At 39.1% G+C, this 18,754-nt stretch overlaps 1 protein-coding gene across 1 annotated transcript in view; it reads left to right on the top strand.

Moving 5' to 3' along the window:
• Nucleotides 1-18,754, top strand: part of KLHL29 (kelch like family member 29) — a 1,611,012-nt gene that overhangs the window by 1,236,643 nt on the left and 355,615 nt on the right. The window contains exon 7 of the mRNA XM_053709637.1: nt 2,478-2,616. Coding sequence (XP_053565612.1) covers nt 2,478-2,616 — 139 coding nt within the window. The remainder of the gene's footprint in view (nt 1-2,477; nt 2,617-18,754) is intronic.

Below are 18,754 nucleotides of genomic sequence, written 5' to 3'. Positions count from 1 at the left end.
CTCTTGGTATCCTTTGTTCAAAAGTAATCCTAGGTATGCTCAGGAGAGTGCACATGTCTTTAGCCATTTGGCAGCAGTATTTGCAACAATGTTTATAACCATGTTTATAACCATGTGAATGCTGAAGACACATGTACGCTCCTAAGCTCCTGTCAGTCTACCTAGCTTTATTTATCAACAATGGATACTAAGAGAACAAAGCATATGTGATAAAAGAAGTAAATTAGAAGTAAATTGTTTACAACTGCACGCTCTGGGGCATATTTATCAATGTGCAAGCGGACATGATACGAAGTAGTGTATCATGTCTGCTGCACATCGATAAATGCCAGTCCTTGAGAACTGCTGGTGCAATGCCGCCCCCTGCAGATTCGTGGCCAATCGACCACTAGCAGGGGATGTCAATCAGCCTGATCGTATGAGATCGGGTTGATTTCTGTCCGCGGCACGGCCTCAGAGCAGGCAGACAAGTTATGGAGATTGATAAATATGCCCCTCTGTCTGAATCATGAATGTTTAGTTTTGACTTTACTGTCACTTTAATATACTATGCATATGGAAAAAAATATAATGTCGCTTTAAACTTGGGGGTAATGTGTTTTTTGTTTTTTTTTATTATAGGCATTTAATACAACAAATAATAAATATGGTATAAAAATAGTTTAATAAGTAAAATGCCCTGTGTCAGCAAAAGTTGTCACAATCTGCTATTGGTGAACGTAGTCTAAGTCTGTTGAAGTAATGCAGAAGACCTTGACCTATTGCAAAAACTCTAAAGATTTTTTTACAATTAAGCATAATTATTTATATTTTCTAATCATTTATGAGATGGCTTGCTCTAAATGCATTGTGCTGGACAACAAAAACACACGTTTTCTTTATCTATAGTTCCTGCAGACTGCTGTATATTTATTACTGGAAAATGCAAGTTTTCAAATTGATGGAGGTTGAAGTCAGGAGTTTAAAGGCTGTTTGAAATGCAATTAAAAGAACTGTTTGAAACATGTGAATGACAAAGATGAAGACTTTATTTTGTTTTGGGTTGAATTATTTTTTTCTCACATATAAACCTGTTAATGTTTCATAAGTCTGAAATACTAACAGGGATTAACCATATCAATATATAGAGCAAAGATAAACATTCAAAATTGAAACAATTTAGCATCTAAAATGTAGTTTTGGCATAGAAGCAAGCCTAACCATTATTAAAGGGGCATAAAACCCCAACATTTTCTTTCATGATTCATATAGAACATTTTAAACACCTTTCCTATTTACTTTTATTATAGTTCCTTGTTTTCTGGTTTTCAGCAAGAGCTCTAGATCGCAGCACAATTTCCCGTCATTTAATGCTCCATAAAAGTGCACGCTCCCTATCTAGATATCACTTCAACAAAGAATAACACGAGAACAAAGCAAATTTGATAATAGAAATAAATTCGAAACTTTTTAAAAATTGTATTCTCTATCTGAATCATGAAAGAAAAAAAAATTGTGTTTCATGTCCCTTTAAACCAATAAGGTTCGCTGAACAAATGCATAAGTGTTGAATATCATGGTGATGTGCTTACAACAAGATCCTTACAAAGAAACACAAGAGGATTGCATCTACAAGGTATGTCCGGATAGCTAGATATTGTTGGCACTCATCCTCAGATGTGATTGAGCTGATTTTTACTGGCTGTACTGCAGAGAGATCATGTATATGATATCAGCACTTGCATTCCATGAAGGAACATCTCCAGGGAACTGTAACCACTAATGGTTTCAAATTCCAAATTCTCCTCTTGTACTAGTTTGAGCATAGTCATTTTACTGTCAGCATGCTGATTGGGAGAAAATGTTTGTTCTGAGAAAAGAATCACACAACTTATTGCTTGTATTAATATAACTGTTTGCTTTGGTGTGCACAGAATTCTAACTTACTTTATAATAAATAGAAGCCAATGGTGTATTGTTCTTACAGCTATTACCTCTTCTTAGCGCTTATACTGTGTATTACATGGTAAGAATAAGGATTTGAAACTGGAGAAAAATCATAAATGATTACAAAACTACTCAATGTAACAACTTTAACACTATTTTAATGTGATTTTAGCATTATTTTGTACCCAAACCAATGTTTCTAATATTATCTTTATCAATGTTGTTTTTTTTCCATTTTTTATTTATTTATTTTTCCTTTTGATGCTTGTGATAACTTCCCTTTTCTGTGTAACTTTTGCAAATTTGAGTGATTTTTAGATTCCTGCTTATTTTATTTATGGTGTCTGTGATCTCTTTTTTTACTGTCAGTTTTGACAACAACAACAACAAAAAAACCACACATAAAACAAACAAACTTGGAAATATCTGTTGTTTTTCTTCATTCTCATATTTATGGATTTTTTTTATTGATTTTTTTATTTATTTTTTAAAAAAAAGAGAGAAAATTCTTAATTGGAACCTTGGCAATGTCTGTCTTTTCTGTTCTACAGAAATGTTGAAGGAGTTGAATCAACAGCGCAGATCGAAAGAGTTTACAGACCTGAAAATTGTTGTTGAAGGCAAAACGTTTGAAGTCCATCAAAATATTCTAGCTTCATGCAGCTTGTATTTCAAGGAGCTGATTAAAAGGTTTGCCTTTCTTCCAGCTGTGATCTGGTCTGTTCTTTTGTAGGGCGCATATGTGTGGCTTTTTGTTTTATTTTTTATTTTTTTTCCTCCCCTTTCTTGCAGGTTTGTGAAGATCGAATCTCGTGTCACAGAGCCAGTAGCCATTCTTTTCACATCCTTTTGAATGTATTTTCAAACACACCACTCAAAATGCATTTATGACATATCAGACTAGTTAGAAGCAATTATTTGTGACAAGTTTCTCTGATCACCACGCACACATACAAACTGTATTGCCCTTTTTAGGCCTAGATAAAGACATCCATTAAGAAATTTAAGCTTTAAACATTAACATTCCATGATCAAAAGTGTCCACAGCTACTGGGAAAAAAACAGATGTATAGCTGAAAAAGTGTTATGTGCTGTAAGTAATGTTAATAGTCAATAAAGACATATGGCATTGGTCAAAGCAATGTTTCATAAGTCCCTGGCTAATAGTCTTTGCAGCCAATTTATAAGATAATTCGGCTGTCAGTAATTTAGTGTTTAGTTCATTGAAGCCAGTATGCATCAATTTAATTGCCTTTAGCAAAAAAGAGAATAGATAGTATCTGAAATCAATTGTATGTTTACTTAATTAAATGCAATTATTGTCTAAACATAGATGGAACATTTTCCAACAATAGCCCGAGTTTGTGTATAAATATATAATGCAGACAAAATAACTGTATTATTTTAACCTATAAAGTAGATGAGATTATTTGTTACAAATACGCAGAAGACAACATTTTAAAGAAATTAGCACTTAGCGTTAGTCATGGAAACTAAAAATGTAATTGTTATCTATAAATTTGTGGGTATATAAATATATATATATATATATATATATATATATATATATATATATACACACACACATTGAAAGTCCATGGGCAAGTTTAATCTTGGACACCTTAATTTCCTGTCCTTAATCAATTGCATATAAAGACTGAATGCAATCACGTTTTCCCATGTTCACTGTATTGATTTTTCAATTTGTGTTCTTCGCGTGGTTGAAAAGAAATAAATGACTACAGCTTTATAATTAGTGATTTAGAATAGGTTTTCGAGGGGAAAAAAATGGATAACACTCATTTTTCTCTCAATCTTCCACAAATTAATCCAGCTGCATTTTTTTGCCTTGCAGTGAGACCCTGATCAGCTTCAGAATACACGAATTTGATGACATTTGTGATGAAGAATTCTTTCCTTTGCTTGCTATAAAACCTGCGCTAACAAACTAACAACATAGCTATGACATTTTCTTTCAGGATATTAATGGGATTGGTTATTTTCTGATTTTATTTTTATTTTTTTTGCGTAATACTGTTTTGTTTTTTTACAAGAGTGTGCGTATTAATCCCTCATCTGATACAATACTGCTGACTGCATTGTTAAATATTCAGAAGTATGTTAACTGGTTGAAGCGTATTTATAATAATTTAAACTTGATTGGTGTTTGCCCCAGATAGTGTAGCTCTCGACTTGTCCATTTCGTTTGATGAATCATATCCCTGCTTTATCTCTCTCACATTGAGAAAGTATTCACAGCTATTTCTTATTTTTGTTATCACTTCTAAGTACAGAGGCTACTTATTTACTTGATAATAGCAATGGTTGGAGCCCTCTAGCCCTTTCTGTAAAATGCATTCCTGCTTTTCTGTGTTTATGCTTTTGAAATTCAATTTATTTTATCACTTAGTAGAAGAAATTCATCAAAGTTTTATTTCATTCTTTATTTTTCCCCACTGAAGCAAAATTGCAAAACATAGTGTTAGATATATCAAGTGAGGACACCACATTTTTAAAGAGTTAAAGCTGAGGCAAAACTTTATAATGATGCTGGGTTCACTGATTTTTTTTTTACTATTTTTATAAAATAGTTTTGCGTCATTGTGCTGAAACAGATTTATTTATGTTAGACCAGCACTGTCATTCAGTTGAGACAGAGGGCTCAATTTATCAATGGCAGGGTGGACGAGATTCACTGTCTTGACCTTTGCATGCCAAGCCTTGTGGTGAGCAGGCAGCAGTATGCTACCTGCAGTTAACAATGAACAATTCGCTGATTGTGCAATGCCGCCTCCTTGCATGCGGCCAATCGCGCAAGAGGGGGTTGTCAATCATCTCAATCCAATAAGATCAAGATGATTGTTATCCGCCACCTAAAGTGTACATAACTAGCGTTTCAGGCTCGCTCTGATCGGGCCTGAAACACTGGGGCTCCGAAGCAGTATTCTCCCCCTGCATGCCCCTCCTAATGAAGGATCTAAATGCGCATATATCTAATATATATATTCTATGGGTTATTTAGCAATATTTACAGTATTGCATATTTTACATTCCTATGTTGTTAAAATATTATTTTTTAAAATATTAACTATATATTTCTATATACTTGTGATAGTGTTAATGTAAAATAGATATCTTTACCTATACAGTATATCTATATGAATAGGTACAGGTATATACATATATATTTAAAATTAAAATTTTCTGTATGGCAAATATCGCTCTCGCGTAAGCGATATTTTGTGCTCCACTCGTAATCTGGCCCTAGGTGAGGGTGAAATAAATATTTTTTTAATGCATTACAATCATATTTGTTGCTGTTGCGTTTCTATAGCCAAACTCAATACGCTGTCGGCATTTATCAATGCACCAGCAGTTCTTGTGAACTGCTGGTGCAATGACGCCCCCTGTCGATTCGGGGCCAATTGGCCGCTAGCAGGGGGTGTCAATTAACCCGATCGTATTCGATCGGGTTGATTTCTGGCGATTTCTGTCCACGGCCTCAGAGCAGAAGGACAGGTTATGAAGTAGCGAAGCTTGATAAATATGCACCATAGTGTTTAATCCTTTGGCATGGTTTAAACACATCGTTCTATGCCAGCAATAGTGCAATAATAAATGTGTACACATTTGAGAGCATTTTCTTTTTGCTCTGCAGGTTAAAGCTCCTCATCACCTCCCTTACTGTCAAGCACATCATTTGCATAGGAAGAATAACTTTACAGTAAGTACCAACATAAGTAAGCATTAAAATGTTAAACCTTCAACATTTGTATAGCAGGACACCACAAAGCAAACTAGTTTATATAGATGTTACACAGCCTGAAATTAGACAGTGATATTACCACACTATGCATGTTCTGTGAATTTCAGTCCCAGCACAAGAAGAGCTTAATGTCTTAAGCCTCTGCTAATCACATACAATTACATCTCATGACTTCCCCTTACCTCACTACACATTACATTCTAATCTACCCAACCTGGTATTACACATCTCATGATTTCTCCTTACCTGACTACACATTACATTCTAGTCTACCCACCCTGATATAACACATCTCATGACTCCCCCTTACCTCACTACACATTACATTCTAATCTAACCAACCTGGTATTACACATCTCAAGACTCCTCCTTACCTGACTACACATTACATTCTGGTCTACTTACCCTGGTATTACACATCTCATGACTTCCCCTTACCTCACTACACATTACATTCTAATCTACCCAACCTGGTATTACACATCTCATGATTTCTCCTTACCTGACTACACATTACATTCTAGTCAAACCCACCCTGCTATAACACATCTCATGGCTACCCCTAACCTCACTACACATTACATTCTAGTATACCCACCCTGGAATTACACATCTCATGGCTCCTCCTTACCTGACTACACATTATATTCTACTCTACCCAACCTGGTATTACACATCTCATGGCTCCTCCTTACCTGACTATACATTACATTCTAGCCTACCTAACCTGGTATTACATATCTCATGACTCCCCCTTACCTGACTACACATTACATTCTAGTCTACCCACCCTGGTATTACACTTCTCATGGCTCCTCCTTACCTGACTAAACATTACATTCTAGTCTACCTAACCTGGTATTACACATCTCATGGCTCCTCCTTACCTGACTACACATTACATTCTACTCTACCCAACCTGGTATAACACATCTCATGGCTCCTCCTTACCTGACTACACATTACATTCTAGTCTACCTAACCTGGTATTACATATCTCATGACTCCTCCTTACCTGACTACACATTACATTCTAGTCTACATACCCTGATATTACACATCTCATGACTCCCCCTTACCTGACTACACATTCCATTCTAGTCTACCCACCCTGGTATTACACATCACATGGCTCCTCCTTACCTGACTAAACATTACATTCTAGTCTACCCAACTTGGTATTACACTTCTCATGGCTCCTCCTTACCTGACTACACATTACATTCTAGTCTACCCACCCTGGTATTACACATCTCATGGCTCCTCCTTACCTGACTACACATTACATTCTAGTCTACCCACCCTGGTATTACACATCTCATGGCTCCTCCTTACCTGACTACACATTACATTCCAGTCTACTTACCCTGGTATTACACATCTCATGACTCCTCCTTACCTGACTACACATCACATTCTAGTCTACCCACCCTGCTATAACACAACTCATGGCTCCCCCTTACCTGACTACACATTACATTCTAGTCTACCCAGCCTGGTATTACACATCGCATGGCTCCTCTTTACCTGACTACACATTACATTCTAGTCTACCCACCCTGGTATTATAAATCTCATGACTTCCCCTTACCTCACTACACATTACATTCTAATCTACCCAACCTGGTATTACACATCTCATGGCTCCTCCTTACCTGACTACACATTACATTCTAGTCTACCCACCCTGGTATTACACATCTCATGGCTCCTCCTTACCTGACTACACATTACATTCCAGTCTACTTACCCTGGTATTACACATCTCATGACTCCTCCTTACCTGACTACACATCACATTCTAGTCTACCCACCCTGCTATAACACAACTCATGGCTCCCCCTTACCTGACTACACATTACATTCTAGTCTACCCAGCCTGGTATTACACATCGCATGGCTCCTCTTTACCTGACTACACATTACATTCTGGTCTACTTACCCTGGTATTACACATCTCATGACTTCCCCTTACCTCACTACACATTACATTCTAATCTACCCAACCTGGTATTACACATCTCATGATTTCTCCTTACCTGACTACACATTACATTCTAGTCAAACCCACCCTGCTATAACACATCTCATGGCTACCCCTAACCTCACTACACATTACATTCTAGTATACCCACCCTGGAATTACACATCTCATGGCTCCTCCTTACCTGACTACACATTATATTCTACTCTACCCAACCTGGTATTACACATCTCATGGCTCCTCCTTACCTGACTATACATTACATTCTAGCCTACCTAACCTGGTATTACATATCTCATGACTCCCCCTTACCTGACTACACATTACATTCTAGTCTACCCACCCTGGTATTACACTTCTCATGGCTCCTCCTTACCTGACTAAACATTACATTCTAGTCTACCTAACCTGGTATTACACATCTCATGGCTCCTCCTTACCTGACTACACATTACATTCTACTCTACCCAACCTGGTATAACACATCTCATGGCTCCTCCTTACCTGACTACACATTACATTCTAGTCTACCTAACCTGGTATTACATATCTCATGACTCCTCCTTACCTGACTACACATTACATTCTAGTCTACATACCCTGATATTACACATCTCATGACTCCCCCTTACCTGACTACACATTCCATTCTAGTCTACCCACCCTGGTATTACACATCACATGGCTCCTCCTTACCTGACTAAACATTACATTCTAGTCTACCCAACTTGGTATTACACTTCTCATGGCTCCTCCTTACCTGACTACACATTACATTCTAGTCTACCCACCCTGGTATTACACATCTCATGGCTCCTCCTTACCTGACTACACATTACATTCTAGTCTACCCACCCTGGTATTACACATCTCATGGCTCCTCCTTACCTGACTACACATTACATTCCAGTCTACTTACCCTGGTATTACACATCTCATGACTCCTCCTTACCTGACTACACATCACATTCTAGTCTACCCACCCTGCTATAACACAACTCATGGCTCCCCCTTACCTGACTACACATTACATTCTAGTCTACCCAGCCTGGTATTACACATCGCATGGCTCCTCTTTACCTGACTACACATTACATTCTAGTCTACCCACCCTGGTATTATAAATCTCAAGGCTCCTCCTTACCGGACTACACATTACATTCTAGTCTACCCACCCTGGTATTACATATCTCATGACTCCTCCTTACCTGACTACACATTACATTCTAGTCTACATACCCTGGTATTACATATCTCATGACTCCTCCTTACCTGACTACACATTACATTCTAGTCTACATACCCTGGTATTAAACATCTCATGATTCCCCCTTACCTGACTACACATTACATTCTAGTCTACCCACCCTGGTATTACACATCTCATGGCTCCTCCTTACCTGACTACACATTACATTCTAGTCTACCCAACCTGGTATTACATATCTCATGGCTCCTCCTTACCTGACTACACATTACATTCTAGTCTACCCACCCTGGTATTACACATCTCATGGCTCCTCCTTACCTGACTAAACATTACATTCTAGTCTACCCACCCTGGTATTACATATCTCATGGCTCCTCCTTACCTGACTACACATTACATTCTAGTCATCCCTCCCTGGTATTACACATCTCATGGCTCCCCCTTACCTGACTACACATTACAGTCTAGTCTACCCAACCTGGTATTATACATCTCATGGCTCCCCCTTACCTGACTACACATTACATTCTAGTCTACCCAACCTGGTATTACACATCGTATGGCTCCTCTTTACCTGACTACACATTACATTCTAGTCTACCCACCCTGGTATTATACATCTCATGGCTCCTCCTTATCTGACTACACATTACATTCTAGTCTACCCACCCTGGTATTACATATCTCATGACTCCTCCTTACCTGACTACACATTACATTCTAGTCTACCCAACCTGGTATTACACATCTCATGGCTCCTCCTTACCTGACTACACATTGCATTCTAGTCTACCTAACCTGGTATTACACATCTCATGGCTCCTCCTTACCTGACTACACATTACTTTCTAGTCTACCCAACCTGGTATTACACATCGCATGGCTCCTCCTTACCTGACTACACATTACATTCTACTCTACCCACCCTGGTATTATACATCTCATGACTCCTCTTTACCTGACTACACGTTACATTCTAGTCTACCCACCCTGGTATTACACATCTCATGGCTCCTCCTTACCTGACTACACATTGCATTCTAGTCTACCCAACCTGGTATTACACATCTCATGGCTCCTCCTTACCTGACTACACATTGCATTCTAGTCTACCCAACCTGGTATTACACATCGCATGGCTCCTCCTTACCTGACTACACATTACATTCTAGTCTACCTAACCTGGTATTACATATCTCATGACTCCTCCTTACCTGACTACACATTACATTCTAGTCTACATACCCTGGTATTACACATCTCATGACTCCCCCTTACCTGACTACACGTTACATTCTAGTCTACCCACCCTAGTATTACACATCTCATGGCTCCTCCTTACCTGACTACACATTACATTCTAGTCTACTTATCCTGGTATTAGACATCTCATGACTCCTCCTTACCTGACTAAACATCACATTCTAGTCTACCCTCCCTGCTATAACACATCTCATGGCTCCCCCTTACCTCACTACACATTACATTCTAGTCTACCCACCCTGGTATTACACATCTCATGGCTCCTCCTTACCTGACTACACATTACATTCTACTCTACCCAACCTGGTATAACACATCTCATGGCTCCTCCTTACCTGACTACACATTACATTCTAGTCTACCTAACCTGGTATTACATATCTCATGACTCCTCCTTACCTGACTACACATTACATTCTAGTCTACATACCCTGATATTACACATCTCATGACTCCCCCTTACCTGACTACACATTACATTCTAGTCTACCCACCCTGGTATTACACATCACATGGCTCCTCCTTACCTGACTACACATTACATTCTAGTCTACCCAACCTGGTATTACACTTCTCATGGCTCCTCCTTAACTGACTACACATTACATTCTAGTCTACCCACCCTGGTATTACATATCTCATGGCTCCTCCTTACCTGACTACATATTACATTCTAGTCTACCCTCCCTGGTATTACACAACTCATGGCTCCCCCTTACCTGACTACACATTACAGTCTAGTCTACCTAACCTGGTATTATACATCTCATGGCTCCCCCTTACCTGACTACACATTACATTCTAGTCTACCCAACCTGGTATTACACATCTCATTGCTGTCCCTTACCTGACTACACATTACATTCTAGTCTACTCAACCTGGTATTATACATCTCATGGCTCCCCCGTACCTGACTACACATTACATTCTAGTCTACCCAGCCTGGTATTACACATCTCATCATGACTCCTCCTGATCTGACTACACATCACATTCTAGTCTACCCACCCTGCTATAACACATCTCATGGCTCCCCCTTACTTCACTAAACATTACATTCTAATCTACCCACCCTGGTATTACACATATCATGGCTCCTCCTTACCTGACTACACATTACATTCAACTCTACCCAACCTGGTATTACACATCTCATGACTCCCCCTTACCTCACTACACATTACATTCTAGTCTACCCAACCTGGTACTACACATCTCATGGCTCCTCCTTACCTCACTCCACATTACATTCTAGTCTACCCAACCTGGTATTAGATATCTCATGACTCCCCCTTACCTCACTACACATTACATTCTAGTCTACCCAACCTGGTATTACACATCTCATGACTCCCCCTTACCTCACTACACATTACATTCTAGTCTACCCAACCTGGTATTACATATCTCATGGCTCTTCCTTACCTGACTACACATTACATTCTAGTCTACCCAACCTGGTATTACACATCGCATGGCTCTTCCTTACCTGACTACACATTACATTCTAGTCTACTCACCCTGGTATTACACATCTCATGACTCCCCCTTACCTGACTGCACATTACATTCTAGTCTACCCACCTTGGTATTACACATCTCATGGCTCCTCCTTACCTGACTACACATTACATTCTAGTCTACCCGCCCTGATATTACACATCTCATGGCTCCTCCTTACTTGGCTACACATTACATTCTAGTCTACCTAACCTGGTATTAAACATCTCAGGGATCCTCCTTACCTGACTACACATTACATTCTAGTCTACCCACCCTGGTATAACACATCTCATGACTCCTCCTTACCTGACTACACATTACATTCTAGTCTACCCACCCTGGTATAACACATCTCATGACTCCCCCTTACCTGACTGCACATTACATTCTAGTCTACACACCCTGGTATTACATATCTAATGGCTCCCCATTACTTGACTACACATTACATTCTAGTCTTCCCAGCCTGGTATTACAAATCTCATGGTTACCCCTACCTGACTACACATTACATTCTAGTCTACCCACCCTGGTATAACATATCTAATGGCTCCCCCTTACCTGATTACACATTACATTCTAATTCTAATCTACCCTAATAATGCTTTGGCTTAAAAAGAAAGTTAAAACTTGTTTTATTTTTTTAAACTAACAGGAAGCACATTTTTATGAACAGCTGACCTGTCTGAAAAGGAAAACTGTTGTTTGACAATGACACCCCCCACAAACAAACAAATATTTATATTTACAGCAAAGAAACAACTGTTTTAAAATAAATACAGATACATATTAAAATCCCCCCTTTTAGATGAGAAAAAAATGAATCCCCTTTTAACCACCTGATTCATTTGAAATTTCACACCTAAAATGTTGTGTAGATTTCAATTGAAATCTTTCCTTATTGTCTCTGGGATTTTTGAAGATACATTTTAAAATGTGCTTTAGAAACTAAAATAGGCATAAATTATAATATCAAAATTCTGCAGGACTAAAATGCAGATTTACATTTTAAGAGTTATAATATGCTTAAAGGGACAGTCTACTTCAGAATTTTTATTGTTTAAAATGATAGATAATCTCTTTTATTAACCATTCCCCAGTTTTGCATAACCAACATGTTTATTTTAATATACTTTTTACCTCTGTGATTACCTTGTATCTAAGCCTCTATGTAAGCCTCTGCAGACTGCCCTTTATTTCAGTTCTTTTGACAGGCTTTAATTTTAACCAATCAGTGCTGACTCCTATGTAACTCCACAGGAGTAAGCACGTTATCTATATGGCACAAATAAACTAGTGCTGTCTATCTGTAAAAAACTGTCATTAGGTTAATCAGTTTATGAGCCAACCTAGGTTGAGCTTTCAACAAAGAATACCAAGAGAACAAAGTAAATTTGATAACAATAAATCTAGTTAGTTAAAATTGCATGACTTATCGGAATCATGAAAGATGGATTTCGACTAGACCGGCCCTTTAATGTATCCTTAAAAGTACATGAAACACACATTTTTTCTTTTATGATTCAGATAGAGCTTACAATTTTAAACAATATTCCTGTTTACTTCTATTTTAAAATGAGCTACATTCTCTTTGTATCCTTTTTTTTTGAAGGAGCATCAATGAACTACTGGGAGCTATCTGAAAACATCAGGTGAGCCAATGAGCTCACAATCAGCAGCAAGCTCCCAGTAATGCTTTGCTGCTTTTAGTGTACCTAGGTATGCTTTTCAAGAAATGATTAGGAGTGAATGAAGCAACTAGATAAAAGAAGTATCCTGGAAAGTTGTTCAGAATCAGGAAAGAAACAATTGGGTTTCATATCCCTTTAATTCAGAGTATTTTTAATGAAATAGGATTGTCACAGGTTTAAGGTCAGGGCACATGTGCCAGTTTTCAGGGACCTCCTCACTCATGACACGGCCACCACCACGAACTCCAACCAAAAGCTTCACCTCATCCACAGCAGATACATTTACAAAACACCTGTGGACTGACTTCAAAACACTTGGGGACTGACTTCAAAACACCTGTGGACTGACTTCAAAACACTTGTGGACTGACTTCAAAACACCTGTGGACTGACTTCAAAACACCTGTGGACTGACTTCAAAACACCTGTGGACTGACTTCAAAACACTTGTGGACTGACTTTTTACTCTTTTTTCTAGGTTTGCAGTTAAACAAGCAAAAACACAATTATCTGTTATATTAAAATATCTGAGCAATTCATTTTTTTTGTGGAGAATTTAAACCTTCCAGAAGTCAAATCACATGTACAGGGTTATGATACTCAAATATTGATATTTCTGTGCTGAATAAATCAACCTTTTCTATGTGAGCTGCCCTTACCAGCCAATTAGTCTTAGGAAATAAACATGCACTGTTTGTTTCATATTAAATTTAAACAGCTTTTACTTAACCTTTTTTGGTAAGAAAAAATATTATAAACATGTCTAACAGCTGCTCTTTCATATACATGACAGAAAAAAACAAGTATCATTTCCCTTTAACCTCAAAATCCTTTGATTTGAACTGTATCACATAACTACTCAGGAGCCTGGAAGTCCCCATAAGATTTAGTAACTTTAATGTAATGCTATCACTTACTAATTTGTAGGCTTCAAAATATTTTTAGTCAGAACACTTTGTAACCAACAGCTGTTACACAAGTTCCATGGCATATAACACGGCGTAACTTAAACTCAAAAAGCATTTACACATGTTAAATATATATATGTTTGCCTGAAAATTGTTTAAATAAAACTGTTCCCTTGAGTGCTAACGACGGCTCAGAGCCATCGCTAGCACTCACATAGCTTAAAAGCAATCTGGGGGCTCCCTTCGACTCCCACCCCGGGGATCGGGCCTGTATAGTGACATCACGCGCAATGACGTGTTGACGTCACCGCGCAACTTAATTTAAAAATTACAATGGACAAGATAGGGAAAGGGGGCATGCTGCTTAGATGCCTGTATCTCAGGCATCTAAGCAGCTACAGACCCTTAAGACCCACCGTTGGAAAGGTAATCGCCTAACCTTTCCAATGGTATAAGTCTTGGGGTGGGGGGAAGTAAAACATTTTTTTTTTAAATAGTATAAAACTAAAATTAAATCCAGCTTAGCACTCAAAGGGTTAAAGGATCAGCAAATACAGTAGATTTTCATAATCAACAAATGCATGATAAAAAGACAAAGCAATAGCACTTAGGGCCCCAGGTACTTAGAGGCGGATGGACAGCTTCTCAACTTGCGAAGCTGTCCGCCCACCTTCACTACATACGGGCAGCAGATCTGTTCGTCCGCTGGCCCATATGTATCATTACATACTCATCGCATTGTGTAATGCACGCCCCTTCATTTGCGCGACCAATCGTGCGACTGAAGGGGCTGTCAATCACCGAGAGAGAGGGAGCTCTCTGTGATTTTCCCTCGCCACCTCAGAGGTGGCGTAGGGGGTAAGAAGCAGCAGTCTAATGAGTAGTAGATTTTTTTCTGACAAATTTTAAAGTTATGCCTATTCCCACTCCTCCTCTATCATGTGACAGCCATCAGCCAATTACAAATGCATATACATATATTCTGTGAATTCTTGCACATGCTCAGTAGGAGCTGGTGTAAATATAAAAAGACTGCACATTTTGATAATGGAAGTAAATTAGAAAGTTGTTTAAAATTGCTGCTCTATCTGAATAATAAAAGTTTCATTTTGACTTTAGAGTCCCTTTAAATTTAATCTAATACTGCAGTATTGAATTTGTACTTTTAACCAATCCTTACTGGCTAATAACATCCTACAACTCTCCCACCTTCTACTCCTCACACCAAACTTCACAGAAGCATTAGGTCTTTAGATCAGCAACAACTTGCTAATTCCCTTCAACCGCTCCTCTCATCCTTCTCCTCCTTTTCCTGCCCTGAACAATCTATCTGCCACTATAATTCCACCCTTATATCCGTCCTTGACAATCTCGCCCCTCTTACCACTGCTAGGAAATCACACACTCATCCCCAGCCCTGGCATACTCCTCTGACACGGTACCTACGCAGATGTTCCCGTACTGCTGAACGGCATTGGAGAAAATCACGGAGTTGAGCTGATTTTCTTCATTACAAATTCATCTTGAACTCCTACTACTCTGCCCTTAATCTCCACAAGCAACATTACTTCTCTACTCTTATCTCTAATCTTTCTTCAAACCCAAAACGTCTGTTCTCCACTTTCAATACTCTCCTCCGCCCTCCCCCACTTCCAAATACAACTTCTCTGTCAGCTCAAGACTTTGCCAGTCACTTCATTAACAAAATTGATTCCATCAGACATGAAATCAGCTCTCAACACAATTCCATTCTCTCCCCCCCCTCAAATACTCTCACTCAACCACAACCCTCATAACCTGAAACTTAGTTCATTCTCCCCTGTTACTGAGGAAGAAGTTTCAGCACTTATACTGCGCTCTCACCTCACTACCTGTCCCCTTGACCCTATCCCCTCACAGCTGCTCCCCTCTCTCTCTGCTACCCTTACCCCTATACTAACACACATTTTCAACCTCTCCCTCAGCACTGGTACATTTCCCTCATCATTGAAACATGCACTGGTCACACCTATCCTCAAAAAACCTTCCCTTGATCCTACCTCCCCATCCAACTACCGCCCAATTTCTCTCCTCCCTCTTGCTTCAAAGCTTCTCGAAAAACTAGTATATGCACGCCTATCCCATTTCCTTAAGTTAAACTCCCTTCTTGACCCGCTGCAATCTGGATTTCGTCCCTATCTCTCCACAGAGACAGCTATTGTTAAGGTCACCAACGACCTACTTACAGCTAAATCAAAAGGCCACTTCTCTCTGCTTATCCTCCTTGATCTGTCCGCAGCCTTTGACACTGTCGACCACCCTCTTTTGCTCCAAACTCTCCAATCCTTCGGCATCTGTGACACAGCCCTTTCATGGCTCTCTTCCTACCTGTCAAACCGTACTTTCGGTGTAGCCTTCTCTGGGGCCTTCTCTGCCCCGTCACCCCTTTCTGTCGGAGTACCGCAAGGCTCTGTCCTCGGTCCCCTTCTCTTCTCAATCTATACGTCATCACTAGGTTCCCTTATTAAGTCCCACGGTTTCCAATATCATTTGTATGCTGAAGACACCCAAATCTACTTCTCTGCACCAGAACTATCTCCTTCCTTGCTAACCCGTGTCACTAACTGTCTTTCTCACATCTCTTCCTGGATGTCCTCTCACTACCTCAAGCTAAATCTCTCCAAAACTGAGCTCCTCATTTTCCCCCCTTCTTCCAAAATCTCCACCCCCAATATCTCTATAACTGTCGACAACTCCATCATTACCCCTACCCCGCATGCCCGATGTCTCGGGGTCACACTTGACTCAGATCTTTCCTTCACTCCTCACATTCAGTCCTTGGCTACAGCCTGCCGCTTCCACCTTAAAAACATCTCTAAAATTAGACACTTCCTTACACAAGACACAACTAAGATTTTAATCCACTCTCTCATTCTTTCCCGCCTTGATTACTGCAACTCTGTCCTCTCTGGTCTCCCCACCTGCCGCCTAGCTCCTTTACAATCCATAATAAATGCCTCTGCCAGACTCATCTTCCTTACATGTCGCTCTTCATCTGCTGCACCTCTCTGCCTATCTCTTCACTGGCTTCCTCTTGCCTCTAGGATCAAACACAAAACTCTCACTCTGACACACAAAGCCCTCAACTGCACTGCTCCCCCCTACATCTCAGACCTTGTCTCCAGATACTCTCCCTCCCGTCCCCTTCGCTCTGCTCATGACCTCCTACTCTCCTCCTCTCTTGTCACCTCTTCACACTCCCGTTTACAGGACTTCTCCAGACTGGCTCCCATCTTATGGAACTCTCTGCCTCGCTCCACAAGACTCTCCTCTAGTTTTAAAAGCTTCAAGTGCTCCCTAAAGACTCTACTGTTCAGGGACGCATACAACCTACGCTAACCTTTCCTAATACCAGTTCCTCTCCTCCCCTGCAATCCCCTGAACCCCCTTAGCATGTAAGCCTAAAAGTCCAGCTGTTTGTAGTTCACCTTCTTAAGAGCTGACTACAACAGTGCAACTCTTGGCAGGGCCCTCTACCCTATAACTGTTTTGTTGTACTCCCCCTTTGTTTATAGCGCTGCGGAATCTGTTGGCGCTCTACAAATAACCAATAATAATAATAATAAGCACAACTGTTTAATTGGTGGAAAGAGACACGCCTCTGCATGTTTAACATAAAAACATTTATTCAGGACAGAAACATTAACATTTTTTAAAGCAAAAATCTGAAATACATTTTGAAATGCCCATTCTTTAGTTGAAACATAGAAAAAAAAAATCTGCAAGAAAGTCCCTTTTAACTGTTACTAGAAGAGCAATTCAAGTTAAAATCTATTGACCAAGTAACAATTTCCTGTTTTTACTTATCATTTGGTAAAAACAAATATTTCTAAAGTTTACATTTGTTATGTCTATTAAACTGCAAAAAAAAACAAAACCTTTTGTACAGAATTTAAAGTGATAGCAAACTTCTCTATATTCACCTGCAGTGCAGAGTATTAAAGTTTAGCTGGAGTACATATGTTTAAATACAGTTTCAGTGTTGAAGAAGCTTTTATTGATGTTATATAATATTTTCCTCACCTTCTAAGTACCATGCTACTGTACTGTAGCTGAACTCAGCAGTAAAATGTCCCTTTAAGCTGTTTACTTTGGCATTGGAAATTACTGCTTACTACACAATCAAAGCCACTTTATCTGATAAATAGCAGTTTGAGATTAAACTGCTAATGATTTCCAGTACTCTTCCAATTGGTTGTGCTGCACGCTTGCTGTAGGTGCGCAGCAGGTACTTATTATAAAATGTATTATATAATAGTGTGCCTTATGTAGACTTTAACATCCTGCAGTTGTATGTATTGAGGTTTGCTCTTAGTTTTCACTTAATTAAAAAAAAAAAAAAGAAATTTCTGGATTTTTCAATGGAAAATTTTCCTGTCATCCATATTAAAGAGTCACAGTTAATCGTATGAAGCCAATTTAAATTTAAACTCATATAGCTATATCTGTTGTGCTCTTCTGAC

This window comes from Bombina bombina, chromosome 4, assembly GCF_027579735.1.
Source record: "Bombina bombina isolate aBomBom1 chromosome 4, aBomBom1.pri, whole genome shotgun sequence".
Lineage (NCBI taxonomy): Eukaryota > Metazoa > Chordata > Amphibia > Anura > Bombinatoridae > Bombina > Bombina bombina.
The sequence above is the reverse complement of the archived record's forward strand: the minus strand, read 5'-3'. Positions and strand labels throughout refer to the sequence as shown.